Consider the following 23405-nt stretch of genomic DNA (forward strand, 5'->3'; position numbering starts at 1 on the left):
GTAATTTTTCAAAAAGGATCTATTGGAGCAAGCTTTAGGATCTATTGCTCAAGGAAAGATTAGTCTGGTGTGTAAGCTACAGAAGACTCTATTTATTAAAGCAATCTCGACTTGGGAAGTTAAACTCAACACTTCTACATATAGTATGATTGAAATACCATAATCACTCAGTGTTTTACCTCATTTAACAATCTAGCAACCATATTTTTTTTATTGTCTACATAGATGATATTATCATTATTGATGACACCATTGGGATTGCAAAGTTGAGAGATTATCTTCATCAATACTTTCTCAATATTTTCATACCAAGAGTCAGAAGTTCTTTCCTTGGTGGGTTGCTCACTCAAAAAAATAATATCTCACAACGCAAATATCAAAACTATATCATTTTGGCTTGGCTAAAAGTTAAATTAAGTATATAGTTGTGTTTTCTTCATCTTCTTTCTCCTTATCCTGCAATTCTCAGACGGAACCATACATCGAAACATTGGCACAGTACTGAAATAGTATTATTCTAATCAAAATTCATAATTTTAGCACGGCTGAAAATTTTAAACAATATACTTGTGGTAGGCGTGTTACGGACTAAAATATCAAATTAGTAGCAACACAAGGGAGCTACTATTTAACTAAGGACAGTATGATATTGATAGGAAAACTGAGATATATATATATCTCAAGGTTGACTCTTCATTTATTTTGCGATTAGTGTGATTAGTTATTTTCAAGAGAGTCTGTCATGGCCATTGAGTAGCAACTACAAGGATTTTAGTTGAAAGGTAGGGTTGTAAATGAATCAAGCATTCGTAAATAAGCTTGGTGTTCGGCTTGGTAAGAGTTTGTTTACGTTCGTTCAATATACACAAGATTAATTAAACAAACAAGCTTAAAATGCTCGTTAAACTAAACAAACAAGTTTGAACACATATGTGTTCAGCTTGTTAACGTTCGTGAACAATGTTCACGAGTCATATTCATTAATAAAACTCTCTTCAATATACTAAATAAATAATAAAATAAAATAAACAAATAAGTTTAAATTATCAAGTTCAATAATCAATCAAACAACTAAAAGTTTCAAACAAGCAAACAAGTTTGAAATGAGAGCTCAATAACATCTAAAAAAACTAAGTTCGAACCAAGCTCAAGTCAAGCTTGAATTGAGAGCTCAATAACATTTAAACAAACCAAACTCAAGTTAAACTTCATACAAACTCAAGCTCATAAAAAATAAACCAAGTCAAGCTTGAGCAATCATTTCAAAAGCTTAGTTCATTTTAAGCTCGGCTCGGCTCAATTACCTTATCAAATAAGCTTGAACATCCCAAAGATCGACTTGGCTCGTTTATAGCCCTATCAAAAGGTGCTATAGGGAAAGCTATTTTATTTTGCGATCGAGGTCACCTTTAATTCCACCCGTGACGAACAACTCATAGTTGGTCCCAAATACGGATAAAGGAGGAGGATTGTATTAGGTTGACGGTCAGCGTTAAAACTATGGAAAATATTCAATGAATAGATCCATTAAACTATTATGCATCGAGGCCACCTTTAAATCATAGAATACTCTCATGTGGATTGAGCAGGTTCTCTTACAGATAGATTATTTACATCTAATTATTGCATTCTCTTGTGAGGCAATTTATTTCCTGCAATAATAAGAGGCAATAAATGGTGGCAAGATCAAACAAATAAGCAGAATATAGGATCATGGCCTTAATGACAACATGCGACTTTATTTAGGTTATGCATCTAAATATGAGCTAGGATATGCTCTTGCAAAGCCGATGAAGTTTTACTATGGTATGTTGCGATGCATATAGACTTGAATCCCATGTTCCATGAGAGAACAAAACAGATTGATTGTCATTTCATTAGAGTTGCTTTAGAGAGAGTTCAATCTAATAAGATCCTTCTTTTGTGAGTTAAAACAATCAGTAGGCAGATTTGTTGACTAAATCATTGAAAGGGCCTAGAGTTGGATATATTTGTAACAAGATGAATGCTTATAACATATTTGAAACAGCTTCAGTAGTGTTATGGGAAAAGGGGCCTTTAAAAAAGGTAGATCCGCTGCCTTAAGTAAATATGTAAGGGGTAAAGAACCTACTTATAATGTTTTCAATTTGTCATAATACATACATAAAGGTAGAGGAGGATTGCAAAGGTTCCTAACGAACAATAGTTTTCCTATCAACAAGATGAAATGCTCAATAAATTTCACTGACTGAAGAAAAAAGTAACAAACAAATCCATAATCAAATAGAACGAACAACTGGGATGTTAGTTTTCAAACCTTGTTGGAAAACATGGAGCAACATAGTCATAAATATCAGCAAGCTCCTCGCCAATCTACAAGGATCAAAAAAGGTATTTTAATCATGTGGTTGGAATCCAGCATTTATGTTTTAAACATTTGCAGAAGTTGCATAGATTGGGGATTTCTGCTCCCAAATGTCAATCTACAACTTGTTCTACGGATACTAGTGGTTTCTTGAATAAGACAAAAAGAAAAGAGTCACCTTTAACTAGACATCAACCAAAATGCATTAAAGTACAAGACAACAAAAGAAAAAACAAGGACCCTTACAAAAATGTTTATGATGATCATTAAAGACATATCTATCTTATGTTACAGAACACCATCTTCCATCCAGGAGACTATGTAGCAAAACTTTAATTTTGTCTCAGTACACTTCAGTGTGTGCCTAAATATACCGAGTGCCAACACAACATGGTACCAAAACCGTAACATTCTGGCAGAATATTGAAACTCTGGCACCAAACAACATTTTTCCATAGTGCTTGTTCTAGGCCATTCTATCTGATGCTACCAATCCATCTATTTTAATTGAAGATTCCTATTAAAGATTGGTGGCACCTACGTCAGAATACTTGTAATCCAAGGTGGTAATAAACCTTCCCTAATTCGCCACAAAGAAGTCTAAAGTTATAAAAGGCAGTAACTTCAGTTTTCATATTCGATTAGGATCAGCCATTGCGCTTTCAATTCAGTCCTTCGCAATAAAGTCGGAAGAGGTCATAGATTCTATTATTAGAAGGAACAGTGTTCAAATTTCTTCTCTTTTTGGGGAATTTCCAATGATGCATTCAATTCAGCTATCTGTAAAACTGGATCCATCTATGGGCAGCAATGGAGACTCCGGCAGTCCCACTACATGGAAGCTTCAGTTTAGTCAATCCTATCCCAAGTTTATTCATGCATATCAGGACTGACCTGTGTTGAATGCTGCAAAGAAAAACAGTTGGCATCAGAGCGCAGTTGATTCTTTTTTTCATTGAATTTGGTCCTCATCTGCCGATGGAATAAGTTTGTACTTGTAAGATTCCTTTACAGATTTGCATCTTCATCAAGCTTTTACCAACTGTTGCAAAGCTACTCATGGGGTAATTACTTTGAAGAATGTTAGTCAAATCTGCTGGTTAGGCACCACTTCTAGCACTGGTGTACGCAACAGCTCAGAAATTTGACCAACTATTCTTATGTCTGATATCTTTTCTACAATGTTCACCAAATAGGACAGTAGTTATCAGATCGAAATTTTAGACATTTATCATCTTTATTATTGGTTTGAGCTGTCTGATTGATTGAGATGAGGCCATTTAACATTGAACCTTTGCTCCATCACGTGAATACACAGCAACGATTGTCTCAATGGCTCATCAACTTCATTTTGATTTTGTTCTATTGGATCTTTCATCTTAGGGGCAATCTAAAGTGTTCTATGCTCTGCTTTTTATTCCTTGGCTTTCTTTTCTTTTAATTTATTTGCTTCATTTTGTCTCTTTTGAAACTCCGCCTATGGCAAATACTTCATCATGGCGGTCCCAAGCCTAAATAAAGGAGAAGGGTTGCAAAAGTTGTTAGTCAATGTTAAACTTTGGCAAATGATATATATGGATCCCTCGAAATATTATAATAATGCTAGATTGTTCTCTAGAAGAAACGTGTTATAAGGTCTAACTACAACGTCTCATTAAGAACCGCTATATTTCCATAAGAACTTTGTTCTAGTGTTAAATATGCAACAGTTTTCACACCTTGATTTGGATAAGAAAAGAATACTAATTGTCCTACATTTGGAACATGGACGTAAAAACTCTTGTTGGCAAATCAATAAAGGTAGTGTATACGATGATTAAAAAAAATTAATATTTTATATTTACAAGAGATAAAATGAGTAGGGGTGGAGACAAATATGATAAAGAAGTTAGGTTTTAAGATTTTAAGTTATGATATTTAGGGGAAAAAATGAAAAATAGAGTAGGTATTGATGTGCATAGTTCATTAAAGGACGAAATAATAGAAGTTGTTAGGAAGAGAGATAAGATTATAGCTCTCAAGATAGTGGCAGTAAAAAAATTATTAATTTAATTAGTATATATACACCTCAACTAAAGTTAGATGACTACACCGAACATAGATTTTGAGAAAACCTAGATGAGCTAGTACCAAAAATAATTCAAGAAATAAGATGATATTGGTTAGCGGAAATCTAAATGGGCACGTAGGAATAAGAAATGAAAAATATGATAAAGTGCATGAGGGCTATGATTTTGAAACAAGAAATGGAAAAAGAAAAGTTATATGGGATTTCGTAATAGCCAGTGTTGTAAATAGCGGTAGGCAATGGCGGGGTGGTTAATGACCGCCTACAGCCTCAGCCACCTAGGCAGTTGAATTTTTTTTACTATTTTTTATACATAATATAAAAATACAAGTTTTATCACCATATTAATAAATGCAATTAACAAGAGAATTAATAAAAATTCATCATTATATTAATACTAAAAAATTAATATTATTACTTATATCAAAAGTCTAAGTTTAAAATTCAAAGTTTCAATCCAACATTACAACAAACCAATAAGGACTAGACTAAACATAACTAATTTTCTAAATCATCTACACATGCACCATCAACTACATCAATAATCCTCTCATCATCAGACTCAAAATCAACATCTTCTTCATTCTTCTCCTCCAATGTATCTAAATTCTCATCAAATTCTCTAATAGGGATGTTCCTTGCGCTCATCCTTGGTTGTAGCACTTCATCTGCTCCCGAGGCCTCCACCGCCATTCTCCAAGTAAGACACAAACTCGGCTCGACCTCATCTTCATCACCATCATCAACAAGCCAACCTTGAGCTTTACTAACTTGAGAGGATAAAAGCAAATCTCCATCCATTTCTCTCTTCTTCGTAAGATTGGCGTTAAATTTAACATATACAAGATCATTTCAATCTTAATATCTAGAGTTTATTCCTCTTCTTAATATGTATCTAAACAATTAAAAAATTATTTAAAACTAATAAAAAGAAAAAATAAATAATACAATTTATGAATTGTTACTTATTCCTTCAAATTAGTTCCAATTTCTTTCACACCCCGATGAACTACTTGTTAAAGAAAGAAATCTCATTGTTATATTTTGTACATTTGGAGTGTAACCACCATAACTGGACCACCAACCAACTTTAAAAAGTAAAGAGGCAAAAAATTAATAAACCCAAAAATAGGTAAAAGAGACATGTATGTTAGTGAATAGAAATAAAAGAAAGAGATGTATCTGAATCACAGTCATGGTATACATCCACCTTCTCATATGCCACGACCGTCATCTTTCTTCCAAAGTTTCGGGATTTACTCTAATACTTCAACATCAATAGAAATGGTGGATTCATGTCTTCATCGGTGGGAAAAATTCTAATACAATTCAAAAACACATTCATAACATTAGTGTCATTTTTTTTTTTTTGATCTTTTAAGTAAAAAATCGGATTCAACAAGTGGGCATAATGCAAAGGACTATCAAGTCTACCCTTAGACTTCTCATCAATAATCTTCAAAATAGAGGTGGCATTTTTTTCTTTTTTGAAAGTCTTTCTAATATCTTCCTGGGCTTGTTTAAGTGCACCCAATAAAAAAATCCTTGAGGATTTTTTGTCACCATCAACAAGGCGTTATCTTTCAAAAAAGAAATAAAAACATTCAAAGCCAAAGAAATACCATTCCAAAAAGAGAGATTTGTTTTCGTCGCGTCTGTCGTTTTCCCCTTCACACTACTCTTTAATTTTGTGTTGCTCCACTCATCAAATGTGAAATAGCAAATCTAATCATCCCAGGCCTCATGATATACCTCTTCTTGGTATATTTCCTGATGGGTAGTTTTCCAATTGCTTCAAACATGAAGTTGATTGTATGAGTCGCACATTAGGTCTAAAAAATTTAAGGTTTTGTAACTTTTAACAACTCCGTTGCTGCCATATAGTTTGTCGTATTGTCCGTCACTACTTGAACAACATGCTGAGAACCAATTTCATTGATGTGTTTTTCACAAATTTAAAGATGCAAGTCTCGATGTGTGCCTCTATGAATTTTTCAATAGAACCAAAGAATGAAGTGTTAGTTTACAGTTAACACATAAATTCATAATACTTCTCTAGTGATCTATCCATGCATCAGTCATAATTGAACATCCACTTTTCTTCATGCTTTTTTAGAAATAATTTGGTCCTCTCAACTTCTTACCTCAAACGTGGCACTTTTAGAAGATATTGACTTGGAGGTTTGTAGCCCGGCCGAATTGGCCAACCGTCTCTACAAATTGTCTAAAAACTTTGATTATCAATTGCATGAAAAGGAATCTCAGCCTCATAAATCCATCTTGCAAGATGTTTATGCATATCATTTGTAAACTTTAACTTTGATACATCATTATGTTTTGTTGTTTTGCCTTTGTTGGATCGATTGCGGATGTCCATTTATCAATAGGCCCAAGGTGCATTGACTTCATTTTAGAAGAATCTTCTTCCACTTGACAATCTTCATCCTCTACATCAACACCTATATTTACTTCCGCCCTCTCTTTTTTAGTCCTTCCATCCTTTTTCGCTTCTTATTCTTGTTATTTTCAAGATAAGCTCTTACTTTTTTTTATCTTCATCGGATGCTTTAGGGCATGCTTCAACTTGTCCTACAATACCCGTAATATGAAGCTTCATCCAATAAACTTCTCCTTCAATAAGCCTCTTAAACAATTTGTATACAACACCCCATAATCCCAAACAATATCAATAGACTTTCGCTTCATTTCTATTTTTGGTTGTTTCTCATTTTCCATCGTTAATCTTCAATAATTAAATGAAAGATAAAAAATTAGAATATAAAATATTAATTTAAATATATTATCTAAAAATTAAAAAAAAAATAAAGAGAAGTATATATGCTAACTTAAAATATATTATCTAAAAAAATCAAATAAATATAAATAAAAAATAAATTTTTATATATATTAAATTAATAGGATAATTTTATTAGACTTTAAATAAGTCTATTTAAATTATTCCAATTATAGCTCGAAGTTGATTAAAATTATTAATATAAAGTTATTCGATTAAATCCAAAGTTAAAGTTAAAAGAAATCGAAAAATTTTATGTTTCGTCTTCGACGGCTCCACTTCGGAAGTAGAACGCGTCGCCGGACCCCGCCAAACCTGGGCGACATCTCCGGGTCCGTCGCAGGGCCCGGGCGACGCTTTTAGGCCCGTCGCCTGGGCAGGTGAAGAGTCCAGACTAGTCGCCTCGCGTCGCCCAAGCCTAGGCCCGACATCGTGCCCAAGCAATGGGTCCGGAAGCGTCGCCCAGGCCTAACGTCGTGCTTGAACGTGTTGCCAGAGTTCGGCGGGGTCCGACAACACATCCTAGGTCTGAAGCGGAGCCGCCGAAGCCGAAACAGAGAGTTAGGTTTTTTTGAAATCGAAAAATATAAAGCCTAAACTCTAGACGGCACCGAGTGATGGCGGCAGCAGCAATGGGGCACAGCGACGGCGCAGCGATTCGAGGCGGAAGGAGGCATGGAGTTGTTCTGAAACACCTAGTGGTTTTTTAGCCTACGCTTAAAACACTGCCTTCCGTAAAAGCAGTGCGATTGAGGCCAGCCTCCCACCTAGGCGACCGCCTCAACCACTATTTAGAACACTAATAACAGCATATGAATTTATAATTGTTAATACATTTTTCAGGAATAGAAAAAAAAATACCTAGTTATGCTTAAAAAAAATGAAAACAATAAGTTACAAATTGACTTTCTTATGAGTCGAAAGAGGAATAGAAAAGTTTATAAAGATTGCAAACTCCATCTAAAACTCCGCACGTGAACCAATCATGGCCGGTGTCAAGCCCGAATAAATGAAGGTTGCGTTAAATTGCAATCAGCATTAAAATTATGGTAAATATTTAATTAATTGATCGATTAAACTATTATGCCAATGTTATGTTGTTCCCCGGAAGGAACGCATTGCAAGGTCTGTAACATCTTGGCAATGACCGCTACATATCTAAAACTCAGGTGTAGTGTTAAATATGCAAGAGTTCGTGTTGCAGAGTCTGACTGTAACGTATCAGCAAGAACCGTTGTATCTCCATGAAAACTTGGATGTAGTGTTAAATAGGTAAGAGTTCTCACACCATAGATTGGATAAGAACGAATATGATAACAAAACTAATAATCTAAGATTTGGAATATAGAGCACAGGAACTCTCACTAGTAAATCGATAGAGATAGTAGATACGATGATTAGGAGAAAAATTAGTATTTTGTGCATACAAGAGATAAAATGGATAAACGAGAAGGCAAAACTGATAGAGAACTTGGGTTTTAAGTTATGGTACACAGGAAAGAGTAAAGCAAGAAATGAAGTGCGTATTATTGTAGAAAATTCGTTCAAGGATAGAGTTGCAGGAGTACTTAGAATAGGGAATAAAATTATAGCCCTTAAGATAATAGTGGCAAAAGAAACTATGAACATAATTAGCGTATATGCACTGCAAGTATAATTAGATGAAGCTACCAAATCAAAGTTTTGAGATGACTTAAATAAAATATTACAAAACATTCCGCCAAATGAAATGATTTTAATAGGAGGTGAGGGATTATGGTTTTAGAACAAGAAATAAGGAAGGGAAAACTATATTAGATTTTACGATAGCATATAACCTTATATTAGCTAATATGTTTTTTAAGAAAAGAGAAGAACACTTAGTCACGTTCAAAAGTGAGAATAATACATCGCAAATTGACTTTCTTGTGGTTAGGAAGAAGGATAGAAAGATTTATAAAGATTGCAAGATCATCCCTGAAAAAAGCTTAACTACCCAACATAAGTTAGTAATGTTGGATATATGCCTCAAACATAGTATAAATAGAAAGAAAATATATATGATTCTTAGAATTAAGTGGTGGAAGTCAAAGGATGGGAAGCAAAATATATTTAAAGAGAAGCTAGGAGTTCAAGCATTAGGTGAAATATATGGTGATTCAAATACAACATTGATAAGATGGTATCAAAGTTGAAAATAGTAGCTAAGAGTGTACTCGATGAGTCAAATGGATATGCACTACTAGGTGAGGAATCTTAGCGATGGAATGAGAAAGTACAAGAGAAAGTGAAGAAAAAACAAATAACTTATAAAAGAATGATATATTTGTAAGAACGAGAAAAACTTAAAAAATATACAATGGCCAAAAAAAATAAGCTAAGAGAGTAGTGAATAAAGCAAAGAATAAAACTTTTGAACGATTATATCAAAAATTGGATACAAAAGAAGGGGAGAGATATTTATAGAATAGCTAAAGTGAGAAAAGAAAAATCTTATCCAAATAAAATGTATTAAAGATGAATATGATAGGGTACTAGTAGACGATGGAGAAATAAAAGAGCGGTGGAAAAGGCATTTTTATCAACTTTTTAATGAAGGTTTAGGTAACTTAACTTAAGTAATTTAAATAGGTCAAATAAGCATAGAAATTTAAATTTTTATCGTAGAATTCAAATTCAGAAGTAGAACAAGTTTTAAATGGGATGCACAATGGAAAAGTCGTTGGACCAAATGATATTTCGATAGAGGTATGGAAGTGTCTAGGGAAATAAGATATTGAATGACTTACAAAATTATTTAACATGATATTGAAAATGAAAAAAATGTCTGATTTAAGGAGGATAAGTACTCTAGTTCCCTTATATAAGAAGGAGACGTAAAAGTTGTGCAAACTATAGGGGCATTAAACTAATAAGTCATACCATGAAACTTTAGGAAAAAATAATAGAAAAAAGATTAAAGAAGGAGACCACGATAACTGAAAATCAATTTGAGTTTATACCTGGAAGGTCAACAATAGAAGGTATACATATTCTTAGATAATTATTTGAAAAATATTGGGAGCAAAAATAAGATCTATATATAATATTTATTTACTTAGAAAAAACTTATGATAGAATCTAAGAAAAATTATATAGAAAATTCTATAAAAGAGATGTACTAGCCTAACATATATTGAACTAATTAAGGATATGTACGAAGATATAACGACTAAAGTAAAGACTTCTAACAGAATAATTGAAGCATTTCTAATAAAAATAGGGTTACATCAAGGATCACTACTTATAGATGAACTCACTGCACATATTCATGACACAATACCGTAGTGTATATTGTTTGTAAATGATATTATTTTGATAGATGAAACACGTGAAGAAGTAAATGTTAAACTAGAATCTTTGCGGGAAATACTAGAAGGGAAAAATTTTAGGTTTAGTAGAATAAAGACAGAATATATGGAATTTAAGTTTAACAATATTAGACATAATAAGACAATTGTTAAGATAGGAGATGAGAAGTTGCCCGAAACCGAGATATTTAGATATTTAGAATAATTTTTGTAAAATGATGGAAAGGTTGAGAGAGATATCTTACATAGAATACAAGCAAGATAGTCGAAATGGAGGGCGTCGGGTGTTTTATGTAACCGTAAAGTACCTCTAAAACTTAAAGGAAAATTTTATAGAACTGCAATTAGACCTACTATGTTATATGGAGCTAAATATTGGTTATGACTCGAGCACATGAGCAAAAAATGAGAGTTGAAAAGATGAGGATGTTAAAGTGAATGTGTGGACACACGAGGATGGAGAGAATAAGAAATGAGAGCATTAGAGAGAAAGTCGGAGTTGAATCTATTGAGAAAAAATTCCGTGAGACACATTTAAGATGGTACGGGCATGTACGACGACCAATAAATGCTCTAATTAGACGATGTGAAATTATGACAAAGACGCATATCAAACGAGGAAACCAAAAAAAACTTGGTTAGCAACAATAAACAAGATAAAATTAATTTAAGTATAGATGATGATAGAGTAGACGATAGAGCTCAATAGCGTAAAAGAATTCATATAGCTGACCCCACCTAGTGGGATAAAGCTTCGTTGTTGTTGTTGTTGTTGTAAAGTCTATATAAGAAAAGTTAACCACGCAGCATAAGTTAGTGGTGTCAAATATGAGCCTCAAACAAAGTATTAGTAGAAGAAAAGCATGTATGAATGCTAAAGATTAAGTGATGGAGTTAAAGGATGACAAGTAAAGTATTTCTAAGGAAAGAATATGAGCACATGTTTTAGAAGAAATACATAGAGACTATAATATGACAAAAGATAAGATGACATCAAATTTAAAAACAATGGCCAAGAGTATACTCGATGAGTCAAGAAGATGAGGCATTGTTGGTGCAGCGGGGCCGGCAAAAGAGAAGGGGTGAATTGCCTGCAAAAAGAAAATACCCTTCTCGTGCTTTCAACTCTTAAAATAGCAACAATTAAATAAAAGCAAATAACTGAAAAGAAGGAAAAGAGACTCAGCAATTTGACTTGGTTACAACCTAAATGGTTGTTAATCCAAGGCGGTTGAACAGCGCACTAAGAAACTCCTTCTCTGAAGGCGGAGAAGCCTTTTACACACTTAGAGAGCTCAAGAGTTGCTAGGAATTGATTACAGAGTTGATTGAATATTTTCCTAGCTCCAGGGGCCTTTATATAGCTCCTGGAAATCCTATCTTGAGTCTTGAGAGCGCCTCCAAAGGGGTTGAGGGCGCCTCTAAGTGAATAAGCGGATAAAATTTTACCTGTGCGCAAATGGCCATGTTGACCCAATTGAGGGCGCCCTCAAGGACATTGAGGGTGCCCTCAATGCTGTTAAGGGCGCCCTCAAATGTAGTTGAGGGCGCCCTCACTATGGTGAGGGCGGAGGCGCCTCAACAGTTGTTGAGGGCGCCTCCAACTGCTTTTCCAGCACTTCTTCATCTTCTTTTTAGCTTCCGAAGTTTCGATAGTTTAGGTGATTACGATCAACCTACGTTGAGGGCGCCCTCACTCTGGTGAGGGCGGAGGCGCCTCAACAGTTATTGAGGGCGCCTCCTTCCGGCACTTCTTCGTCTTCTTTTTAGCTTCCGAAGTTCCGATAGTTTGGGTGATTACGATCAACCGAAATAGGGCTCACCCGAACCCAATTTCTGGCCTTCTCCTCGAGCAGGCTTCCGCCCCGGCTTCTCGTCCCTCGAACGTCGTGCACGTTCTTCTCGTCCACCGGTGTACTCTTCCACAGCTCTTTCGTCCTTCGGACGCACCGAGCCCGTCAGCTCCCTTCCCGTGCCATCCTCGCTACCTGCGTCTTCCGCTCGACTTCCTGCGCTCCTAAGCTCCTGCACACTTAGACACAGGGATCAAAACCAAACATGACCTAACCTAACTTGGTTGATCACATCAAAACACCTACGGGGTCCAACAGGCATCACCAAATAAAGTATTTCGATGGTGGAATGTGGAAGTGCGGGAGAAACTAAAGGAAAAAAGAACCACCTATAACTTACTATACACTTATAAGAATGAAGAAAATTTAAAAGGCATGCAGTATCCAAGAAAGAGACTAAGAAAGCAACAAGTAAAACCACTTTCGAACGCTTATATCAATAGTTTGATATAAAAGAATGGGAAAATGACATTATAGAATAGCTAAAGCACGAGAAAAATAAAGGATCTTATCCAAATAAGATGAATAAAGATGAATCCAATAGGGTACTAGTGAAGGATGAAGCAATAAAGGTGTGCGGAAAATGATATTTTCATCAACTTTTTAATGAGCTTTAGGTAACCAACTTAACTTAGGAAATTTAAGTAGGTAGAGAATTCAAATTTTAGAAGTAGCATAAACGTTAAATGGGATAAAAAAAAATGAAAAAACAATTAGGATGGATAATATTTAAATAGAGGTATGGAAGTGTCTAGGAAAGTAGGGTATTAAATAGTTTATGAAATTATTTAACGTAATATTAAAAATGAAAAAAAAAAAAAAACTAATTAGGAGAGAGTAAGTACTTTAGTTCTCCTATATAAAAACAAAGAAAATATACACAATTGTATGAATTATGCGGGCTTTAAGCTAATAAGTCATATCATGAAATTTTGAAAGAGTGATAGAAAAAAAGATTAAGAAGACCAAAATAACTGAAAATCAATTTGAATTCATGCCTAAAAGAAAGAAGTTATATATTTTCTAAAACAACTGATTAAAAAGTATCGAGAAAAAAAAACAAGACTTACAAATAGTATTCATGGATTCAAACAAACCTTTATGATAAAATTCTGAGGAAATTATATGAAGAATTTTAGAAAATAAATATGTTAGTGTAGTGTATATTGAAACAATTAAAGATATGTATAAAAATGTAATGCCAAGAATGAAGACTCGAGACCGATTAACTAAAGCATTTCTTATAGAAATAGAGTTTCATCAAGGATTGACTTTAAATTCATATCTTTTATCCTAGTTATGAATTAACTTATTGGGCGCATCCAACCCACGTAACCATAGTATATGTTGTTTGGAGATGACATTATTTTGGTCGATGAGACACGTGAAAAAACAAATGCTAAGCTCAAATCTTGTCAGAAAACACTGGAACTAAAAAGTTTTAGACTTAGTAGATTAAAAACAAAATTATAGAATAGACATACCAAGGTAATTGTGATAATAAGTTATCTGGAACTGAAAGCTTTAAATATCTAAGATCCTATTTACAAAAAGATAGAAGGGTTGATAAAGATATTTTACATAAGATCAAGTAGAATGGCTGAAATGAAGGAGACGTTAGGTGTTCTATGTGATCGTAGGGTACCTCTAAAGCTTAAAGGGAAGTTTTACAAAAAAGCAATTAGATCTACTATGTTATATGAAGTTGTTATGTTACATAGAGTTAATGTTGGATTATAAAGCGAGGACATAAGCAGAAGATGAGAGTCACAGAGATGAGAATATTAAGGTAGATGTGTAGACATTTGAGTATGGATAGTATAAGAAATGAGTCAATTATAAAGAAAGTTAGGATTGCCTCTATGGAGGAAAAACTTCAAAAGATACATTTAAGTATGGAGATGTACTTAGACAATAAATAAATGTCTCAATTAGGCGATGTGAGACCGTAAAAATATACATATTAATTGAGGAAAAAGGAGATCAAAGAAGACTTTGTTAGAAACCTTAAAATAGGATAAAATTCATTTAAATATATGTGAGAATATAGCATATTGTCAACCCTACTTATTGGAATAAAGACTTGATTGTTGTTGTGTTTTCTCTCTCCTAAAATATAGTCTAAAATTTTATTCTATTGTACCCAGCATGAACAATAAAATATTGCTGATCCCATAACATAACAAGCTGGCACACAAATATAGCATATACCTATTAACCTCATCTATTACCTTTCTAGTCCAAATAAATCTTGATTTCCATCTGTATCAAGCAAGATAAGCTTAAAGCCTATGGTACTCAATTTAAGTAAACCTAAATTCAACCTAGTACCAATTCCAATTAATTATTTAATTAGATGCACAATTTAGGTAATTAAAACTTAAATGTGATAATAACTACCCATGAGAGCTCATCTTAAATCTACAATTGAAGTTATCTTGCACATTGACACATCATATGATGATCAATCAAATCAAAGCTCAAGAACCTACTTGTATCAAAATTGATGCATGTTCCAATTCTAGTCATGTCAATTCAACTTTGTAAGTCAAAATTATCGAGTTAACTCGTATTTTACAAGAACCAACATTCCCATCCAATGTAAGCTTAATAGTCTCCTGAAAATAAGACATCAGTGGAGAGTCTTACTAGTAGGTTATGTAATAATATGAAGTGATTGACATATTTATTGAGTTGTTTATACAAAGTTTAAACAGTGATTATGAAAGAGTCATACTCTAGTTTTTGGTAGTAAACATGTAACAACGAAGGATCAAAAAAGTAAAGCCTTGGCATGATTTGGTTCAACCTATGCAAGTGTTGGCACTACTCAACACCTAGACAATATCATTCTAGGAAGATACTAAAATTGGGACCAGAATTTAAATTTACCCCATCTTCCAGAAAAAAGTACACCAATGTCATAATTTCATTACTGATGAAGATCACTTGGCACAAAAATTTACTTTTCAAAACCCAAAAGAGACTTTCAAATGTTAGTTATACATAACAAGTTTGAATCACAGTATAAAATAATATACCGTGTTGGTCGGCACATATGGATTTTATTGTTTCACCCACAAGGAGGCACGATCCGCGGCCTTGAGAAGTCACGGAGGTCACAATAGTCACACTTTTTATATATTTTTTTATTTTTTCATTTCATTATTTATTTTTTATAAAAAGTTATTTTCAATTCTTTTTCCTCTCTTAATTTTTTTCTCCTTGATCTGTTAAGTTTTTCCTCTATTATTATTTTTTCCCCTTCTTTATTTATCCATGAGAGGCAATAGAAAGAAAAAAACCTCTTTAATTTTTTTCCTCCTTCATTCATCCACAAGATACACCGAGATTAAATCTCTTAAAGAATAGTTAATTTTTTTCCTCCATCTATCTACGAGAAAATAGATTGATAAGAAAATTAAAAAATTAAAATATACTACTATGAATTAAATTATTATATATATAAATTTGATTTAATTTTAAATAGATCAAAATAAATCAAAATTAAATACATTTTAAACCTACTTGATATTGTCATGTCTACTTGTTGGACTTTAACTAATCTTAAATTGACTTTTACTCAATAATAATCAAACAGATAATATCAAAATTTAAACCCAACATTCAACGTCTCAAATATAACTAAAAATAAACATCTATAACAATTAAATATTAAAAAAATTAATTAATATATTTATATTTAAAAAATATTTAAAAGATATCAGCGTGATACCGATACGGTACCGAAACTCTATCATTTTGGTCATAAATCAAAAGTTTAGCAAGTCTTGTGCCTGAAATTTTAAACCTAGATTTTAATTAACTTATCTTCAAACAAAATGTGAGACTGAACACATAAAAATCATTAGAAGCACAAAATTGGAGTAAAAATACAACCATTCTGGAAGAAAGTTATAAGAAAAAAAACGAAGGATGATAGATACAACGTCAAAATTTATGACCACCAAATGTTTCACATAAGATAAATATTGGCTATTAAAAAAACATGCTAAAACAGGTGACACTTAAAGAAAATGCTGGATAGAATAAGATAGCATACTGTTTTAGCTTCTTCTAAAGTAGCTTTTAGATCCTCAAATACATACTGCATGAACAGAGTTATATTATGAACATTTTTTGAAATAATAGATTGTCTGTCCTGATAAAATATAATTTTAAAAATCATGTCATGCATACCTCTGTCAATAACTTGTTGAACCGAGCCTCAACAGTTTTCCTTATCTGCTCATAGCACTTATCTTTATAACCTTTTCCCTGACTCTTCTTCTCTTGTGTTTTAGGAGAAACAGCTGAAGTTGTGCCCTTTCTGGCATTTCATAGGACTTAACATGTTACACAGACCTAACTTATTGATCAAAATGGTGAAGTAAAAGCAAACATTGTTTTAAAATCAAATTTCAAAGAATCTAAGAATCGGTAGTATCAGATTGGTAGAAACTCAGAATCGTTAGGGAAATTTCAAAACAAAAAGATAGAGAACGGCATAATAAAATTATATATATTTGTGATTACAAAAGATCCCAACTAGTTTGGTTGTTGTTGTTCTTGTTGTTGTTGTGATTACAAAAGATATTTCAAACTCTTAATAAGAATATGTATTATGTGTCATCCAACCACAAATTATTAGGGACATCTAATATTAAAAGTTATAGGATTTAGTTGGGCCTTTAATTCCATATGAATTTGATTTTAGTTGAATGAAAGGGAGTTTTAGGATTGCTGTTAATTAAAAGAGATTATTGTGTTCTCTCTCAGTTCATCGTAATTTCTCTCTATCAATGGAGATGGGGGAGTCATCATTTTAGTGAATGATGACAAGGGCAAACAAGTGATCCTCGAGCTCATGGTAAGACTAGGCAATTTACATGGGCAATGAAGTGTCGGTCCTTCTCATGTGAGTTCTTCAGGAATTAAGTTGGGATCAATTGGGGACTAGATCAGACTCAATTTGACCATAATTCAATCAATTTTCTAACGAAGTCAAACTAATTTCTAGAAAATTTATTTATATCTTTAGTTTTTCCTAAACTTCTTAATTTTTGAGACAAACCAACTTCTCAAGAAGAATAGCATTGGACTTTGGAATACTAATTCCACTAGAGTGATCTGTAATTGATATAGATCGATTTTGCCACCTTAAAAAGCAAACAAATGACACAACATATATGATCATGATAGATGATATCCCCACGGGCATAGTCGAGTTGGTACTTGGGTAGTAAATTGTTACATGAGAGCAGGGATCGAATCCCTGGAAACAACCCCTTAGGGAATAAAATCCCTCCCACCTAAAGAGCTTGCTTGATCACCGTGATTTAATCCCTTCATGTAGACAATGAGGGGCGCTTGCGATGAGCGAATCACCTTTGATATTATTGGCTAAAATTAAAATGAAAAATAGAAGAGCTATAAACAAAAAACAGACAATATTATCTAAACAATACTTCTTGAGATTGAATAATTATTAAAGTCATATTTTGAAAAGGATCATGAGAATAATATTTCTTTCCTATATAAAAGCTTTATTTTTCTTGGAGTATGTGGAATTCAAATATTATTAAAGTCTTATTTTGTGATTTGGAGATGTGAAGGATCATGAGAATAATATTTCTTTCCTATGTAAAAACTATATTTTTCTCTTTTGAATTTTTTTAGAGTTGAAGCTTTTTATCATTTTTGTCTAGTTAGGTATCTTTGGATTTATGAGATCGAGATAAATTTAAGTATATATTTTTTAAGGAGTTAAAATGAGTCATTTTCATCTGATTGCTATGATGACAAAGTTTTCAAAATCAAAGATTAGAATCATATTTGAATTTCTCAAGTTTTCAAGAACTCATATCCAGTCTTAATTTGTATTTTAGAGTTAAAATGAATTATGTGGGTCCATCTAGTATTTTGATCAATCATGTTAAGTGAACCAAAAAATTTTAAAATTAAAGATTATACCCATATTTGAATCGCTCGTGCTCTTAGGAACAATATTTGGTCATTAAAATTAAAATGACTTGTTTGGGATTCATCTAGCAGTTTTCACTAAATTTGCTATATATTTGGTCTAGAGATACATATCTGGATCAAAACATTTTGAATAAAAGATAAAGTTAGTTTTGAATTCCTCAAGCTCTTAGAAATACATATTTGGTCTTCTTTTGTAATATGAAGTCGTAGAAGACAATGAAAATAATTATTTTGTACCTGAAAAGTATATTTCTTCCTAAATTTCTTTATTGTCAAAGTTTACTATTTTTGATAAATAACGATGCTATTGAATTCATGAGAATCTATCTGAATATATATAGTTTTCCTCTTTAGAACCGAATTGAATCGTTTTGGTGCATTTAGCATTTTGGTTAAAATGCTAAGTGAACAAAAATGTTTTGAAAACAAAGATTAAGGTGCACATTTTGGTAAAAAAAGGAGAGCCCTATGAGAAATAATGAAACATAAGAATATTAATGAAAGATTTTAGGATAGAAACAAGAGGAAGTGAGAGAGTGCACTTTTTGGTTACATACAAAATATAGGACTATTAGAAATAAAGAAATCTAGCGAGGCCTTCAAGGAATGTCACAAATTTATTTGTCAACACAATATAGAAGAGCAGTGAGCTGATGGCAAACTTGTCCTTGATCTTTTCACTATTACAAATTTTTTCCCCAAAAAAGTTTTTTTTTAAATTTTATACACTAAGGACTATTAGAAATAGAAGAGCAGTGAGCTGAATGGCAAACTTGTCATTGATCTTTTCACTATTACAATTTTTTCCCCAAAAAAAGTTTTTTTTCAAATTTTATACACTGAGGCAGCCTAAAAATTCTTGAATGAAAATGTACTTAAAACCATTCCATATTTTTTCATATCAATCTGAACAAGTATTGAAACCTATAGAAAAAATCATGTCATTACAAAAGCAAGATAAGATTTTAATGATAAAGAAATAGCCAACTTAACTTGAAAGGATAATTTCTAGATAACTCAATTTTTTCTGCGATAAATTATAAAAATATAGCAACTTACTTTGCAGATCTACGTGGATTGGCGATTGATGCCATTGCATCAATACCCTCAGCCTCAGCAGCCTCCTCAGCCAGTTGCTGGTCTAATATTTCTTGCATTTCAATTACCCTGATAACAAATATCAAGCTTACAGTGAAGGGCCTGAATTAATTAAGCTAGAGTAGAAAAGAGAGGAAAGAAATTTACAGTAAGATTAATTTACTTTTTGCATTTCAGAAAGGCAAAAGTTAAACAAAATTAGTGCAATGAAGAATGTATCACAACATAAATTTTTTAACAAAGTATCTACCACCATTTAAGGAAATAAAAAATATATTTCAATGAGAAAGTATATATCAATATGGTTATCTTTCAATGCTCTTTTTCCAAAACTAAACCTTTATCTTCAGCTTTAAATGAGAACATTTCTCATTCACCAAAGCCTTTTTTGGTTATGAAACACCACAAAGCGTAAAGAGCAATTTGCACAAAACATTTTCTTTAAAACAAATGGATCCTAAATTTGATAGATTTAACCAAGATTAATTTTTTTTTCAGTATAAAACTTTTTGGGGCATGACTCTATAATCTAGCATAAAGGCAAGATTTGAGTCGAAAAGGCAATTGATAATATGTAAAATCATAGGTCCATAATCTCTAACCATGACAAAGTTTTAGATCTTTGACTTGAACTATACTACTTATCTTTCCAATGTATGTTGATGGCGAATCAAAGGTGGCACAAAAATGGAGATGAAAAAGAAAAAGAAGAAAATAAGATAACTAGATATATTTATATTCAAACTAAGGATTTCATCTGAAACGGTATAGTTTTAACATTATCTTATATGGACACAAGCTATAAATAAAAATAACAATATCATCTCAATTTATCGCAACCTATATTATAGCATACGCATACTAAAGGGTGTCGAGTGTCAGAAAAACACAATACCCATTGGCATTGACATAATTAACACAACACATGAACATTATTTATGTCGAGTAGTATCAAATTTTAGTATTTATCGAAATGATACATCTCGACCATGCCGCACCATGCCGCACATCACGTTACTAGATTTCAAAATACTTCTAGGAAAAAGGAATGATCTTAGTTGATAGAGGCAACTTTTAGATGAATGCTTCCAGAAAAAGGGAACATGCTAATAATCTTAATAATCTTTCATCAGGTTGATAACCAATCCTTAATGTTTTCTAGTATGTTTTAAACTGTAGCATATCTCAAAATAATGCAACCAATCCAACAAATTTTGTCATTAAATGATCTATAGGTACATGACACTGAAGTTCTTAATTACTCCAAATGTGTTATTGCGTGCAAGTCCATGAACCAAGAATATGAAACCAACAATCATATTTTTTGAACACGCTATTTGAATGTATTTTTACCAAAATATTAAACTCAAAACTGACATTAACAGATATAATCCCAAATATCTTATGCTCCATGACTATTTTGCACGACCTAAAGCACATGGAAGTGAATCATGATCATATTTTTAAAATTAATTGAACCCCAATACTAATAGGCCACTGATATATTGATGATTAATAGCATATCCACTGATGTATGGACAGCTAATTGTGGAACATTGGAACTTCAACACAATAGATGATTAGAATTCTAGAAACTAAATTCATTGTAAAGAAAAAAAAACTACATATAAATCAATGTTTAAAATTTTGAGTCATGCCAGAATTTTGATTTATGACATAAACAATATACTCCCGGTGTCTTATCGTGTCATGTCAATCAAGGTTTAAAATTTCGACCCGTGCTGAGGTTTCGGTCTCAGACCGGAACGATACGGTTTCGGTATCGTATCGTACCGTGCCGATACAGTTTCGGTATTTTTTTTTTATCTATAGTAATTATAAGATAAATATGTTTATGGTGTATATAAAAATAAGTTGTATATAGATTTATTATAAGTTCTCAATTATTGAATAATTTAATATTATTAGAAAAAATAATTAAAAATAGTTTTATTTAAATAGAATTGATATATCAATAATTTAAATTAAAATGGAAGTATCTATAATAATAATAATAATAAGTATAAGTATATAAATTAATACAAGATATTACTTTATATTAATAATAATTATATAAATTAACTATTTATTCATTTAATTAATTATTAATTAAATAATATATATTTTAAATAGCAAAAAAATATCAAGTAAAAAAATTTAAAAAAATATCAGAATATAAATATAATTTATTAGAATTCTTTAAAAAAAAATAGAATTTTTAAAAACAATTTAGAATTTTTAAATATTTTTTAAAAATTTAAATGAAATTTAAAATAATAAAGAAAATATTAGAATATAAATAAGAATTATTATATTTTTTAAATTTTTAAATTAAATTTACAACATTATTTTTTTCAGAATATTAATTAATAAAATTTATTAAATTTATTTTAATTTTAAATATATTTTTATATATTTTATTAGGATAATTTAATTAGGGTTTATAAAAGCCTCTTCGAAATATCTCATGTCCTCCTTAGGAATTGTTTAATTTAATTAATTAAATAAAATAAATAAATATTAAAAAAAAGAAACAAAATCGCGGCGTACGTGAGATTGCCCGCGATGATCGAGGGCGATCCCGCGGGCGGTGTCCGGCGGCGCCGGAAGCGTCCGGCGACGCCGGCAGGGTCTCCGGAAGCGTCCGGCGACGCCGGCAGGGTCGCCGGAAGCGTCCGGCGACGCCTTAGGCGCTGCCGAAGGCGTCGCGGGACACCACCAGAGGCGTCCCGCGTCTCCTCCGGCGCTGCCGAGACGGGGATGCCTCCCGTGCCGGTTTCGGCCGCCCAGTGGAACGGTAAAAACTGCCCGTGCCGAGCGGCACGAAACGGTATTTCATACGCTGATGCCAATACCATTTCAGTATTTTTTTAAAATATAAAATATACGGCATCAAGGCTTTTATCCCACTAAATGAAATTAGTTATATGGATCTTTCTACGTGACTCGACCCCCTACCATATCATCTATGTTTAAATAAATTTTAGCTCTTTTATCATTATTAACTAAGTTTTCTTTGCTCTCCCTCTTCCTCGATTAAATTGCATATTTATGATGATCTCATATCATCTAACTAGAATATTTATTGATCGCCTAGTGCAAATCCATACCACCTTAAATACGTCGAGTTTTCCCTTAATGGGCATAACCCTAATTTTCTCTCTAATATTCTTCTTTCTTATCATATTTGAGCTCACTTCATAAGCCCAACATTCAACTCCATATAACATAATAGGTCTAACTATCATTTTACAAACAGAATATTTTGTAATACCTCATTTAGATCGTCTCAAAATTTAGATTTGATGTCTTCATCTAATCATATATGCTAATTATACTAATAGTTTATTTTGCCACCACTATGCTGAGAGTTATAATCCTATCCCTCTTTCTAATTATTCCTATTATTTCATCTTTTAACGAACTATCAACAACAATACCTACTTTATTTTTTGTTTTTTTACTTATTTCTTCATGTGTACCATAACTTAAAACACAAGTTCTCTATTATCTTTACTTTCTCTCCTACTCATTTTTCTCACAAAATATTAATTTTTATTCTATCATCGCATCTACTAGTTTCATTGTTTTACCAGTGAGCGTTCCAATGTTTCATGTTTCAAATATTAGATAATTAATTTTCCTATAATATTTGTTCTTATCCAACCTGTAGTGTGAAAACTATTACATATTTAACACTACACTTAAATGTTTACAGAGATATAGCGGTCCTTGCTAAGGCATTACAGTCGGACCATGCAATGTATTCCTTCTGGGGAAAGGTCTAGCATTAGCACGACAGTTTGATAGATCTATTCATTGAATATTTGTGTGAATTCGACGATGGTTGGTGACCTAACACAACCCTCACCCTTTTTCATTCGAGCTTCAGACCAACATCGACCGATTTTAAAATTTGAATTCTCGAATA

General features: G+C 32.4%; 1 protein-coding gene across 1 annotated transcript in view; it reads right to left on the reverse strand.

Annotated features, from left to right (window-relative positions):
• Positions 1-23405, reverse strand: part of LOC122000896 (exocyst complex component SEC6) — a 58803-nt gene that overhangs the window by 26994 nt on the left and 8404 nt on the right. The window contains exons 10-13 of the mRNA XM_042555392.1: positions 19436-19543; positions 16592-16721; positions 16455-16499; positions 2300-2355 (exon numbers count right to left, since the gene is read on the reverse strand). Coding sequence (XP_042411326.1) covers positions 2300-2355; positions 16455-16499; positions 16592-16721; positions 19436-19543 — 339 coding nt within the window. The remainder of the gene's footprint in view (positions 1-2299; positions 2356-16454; positions 16500-16591; positions 16722-19435; positions 19544-23405) is intronic.

The sequence above is a fragment of the Zingiber officinale genome, chromosome 7A, assembly GCF_018446385.1.
Source record: "Zingiber officinale cultivar Zhangliang chromosome 7A, Zo_v1.1, whole genome shotgun sequence".
NCBI lineage: Eukaryota > Viridiplantae > Streptophyta > Magnoliopsida > Zingiberales > Zingiberaceae > Zingiber > Zingiber officinale.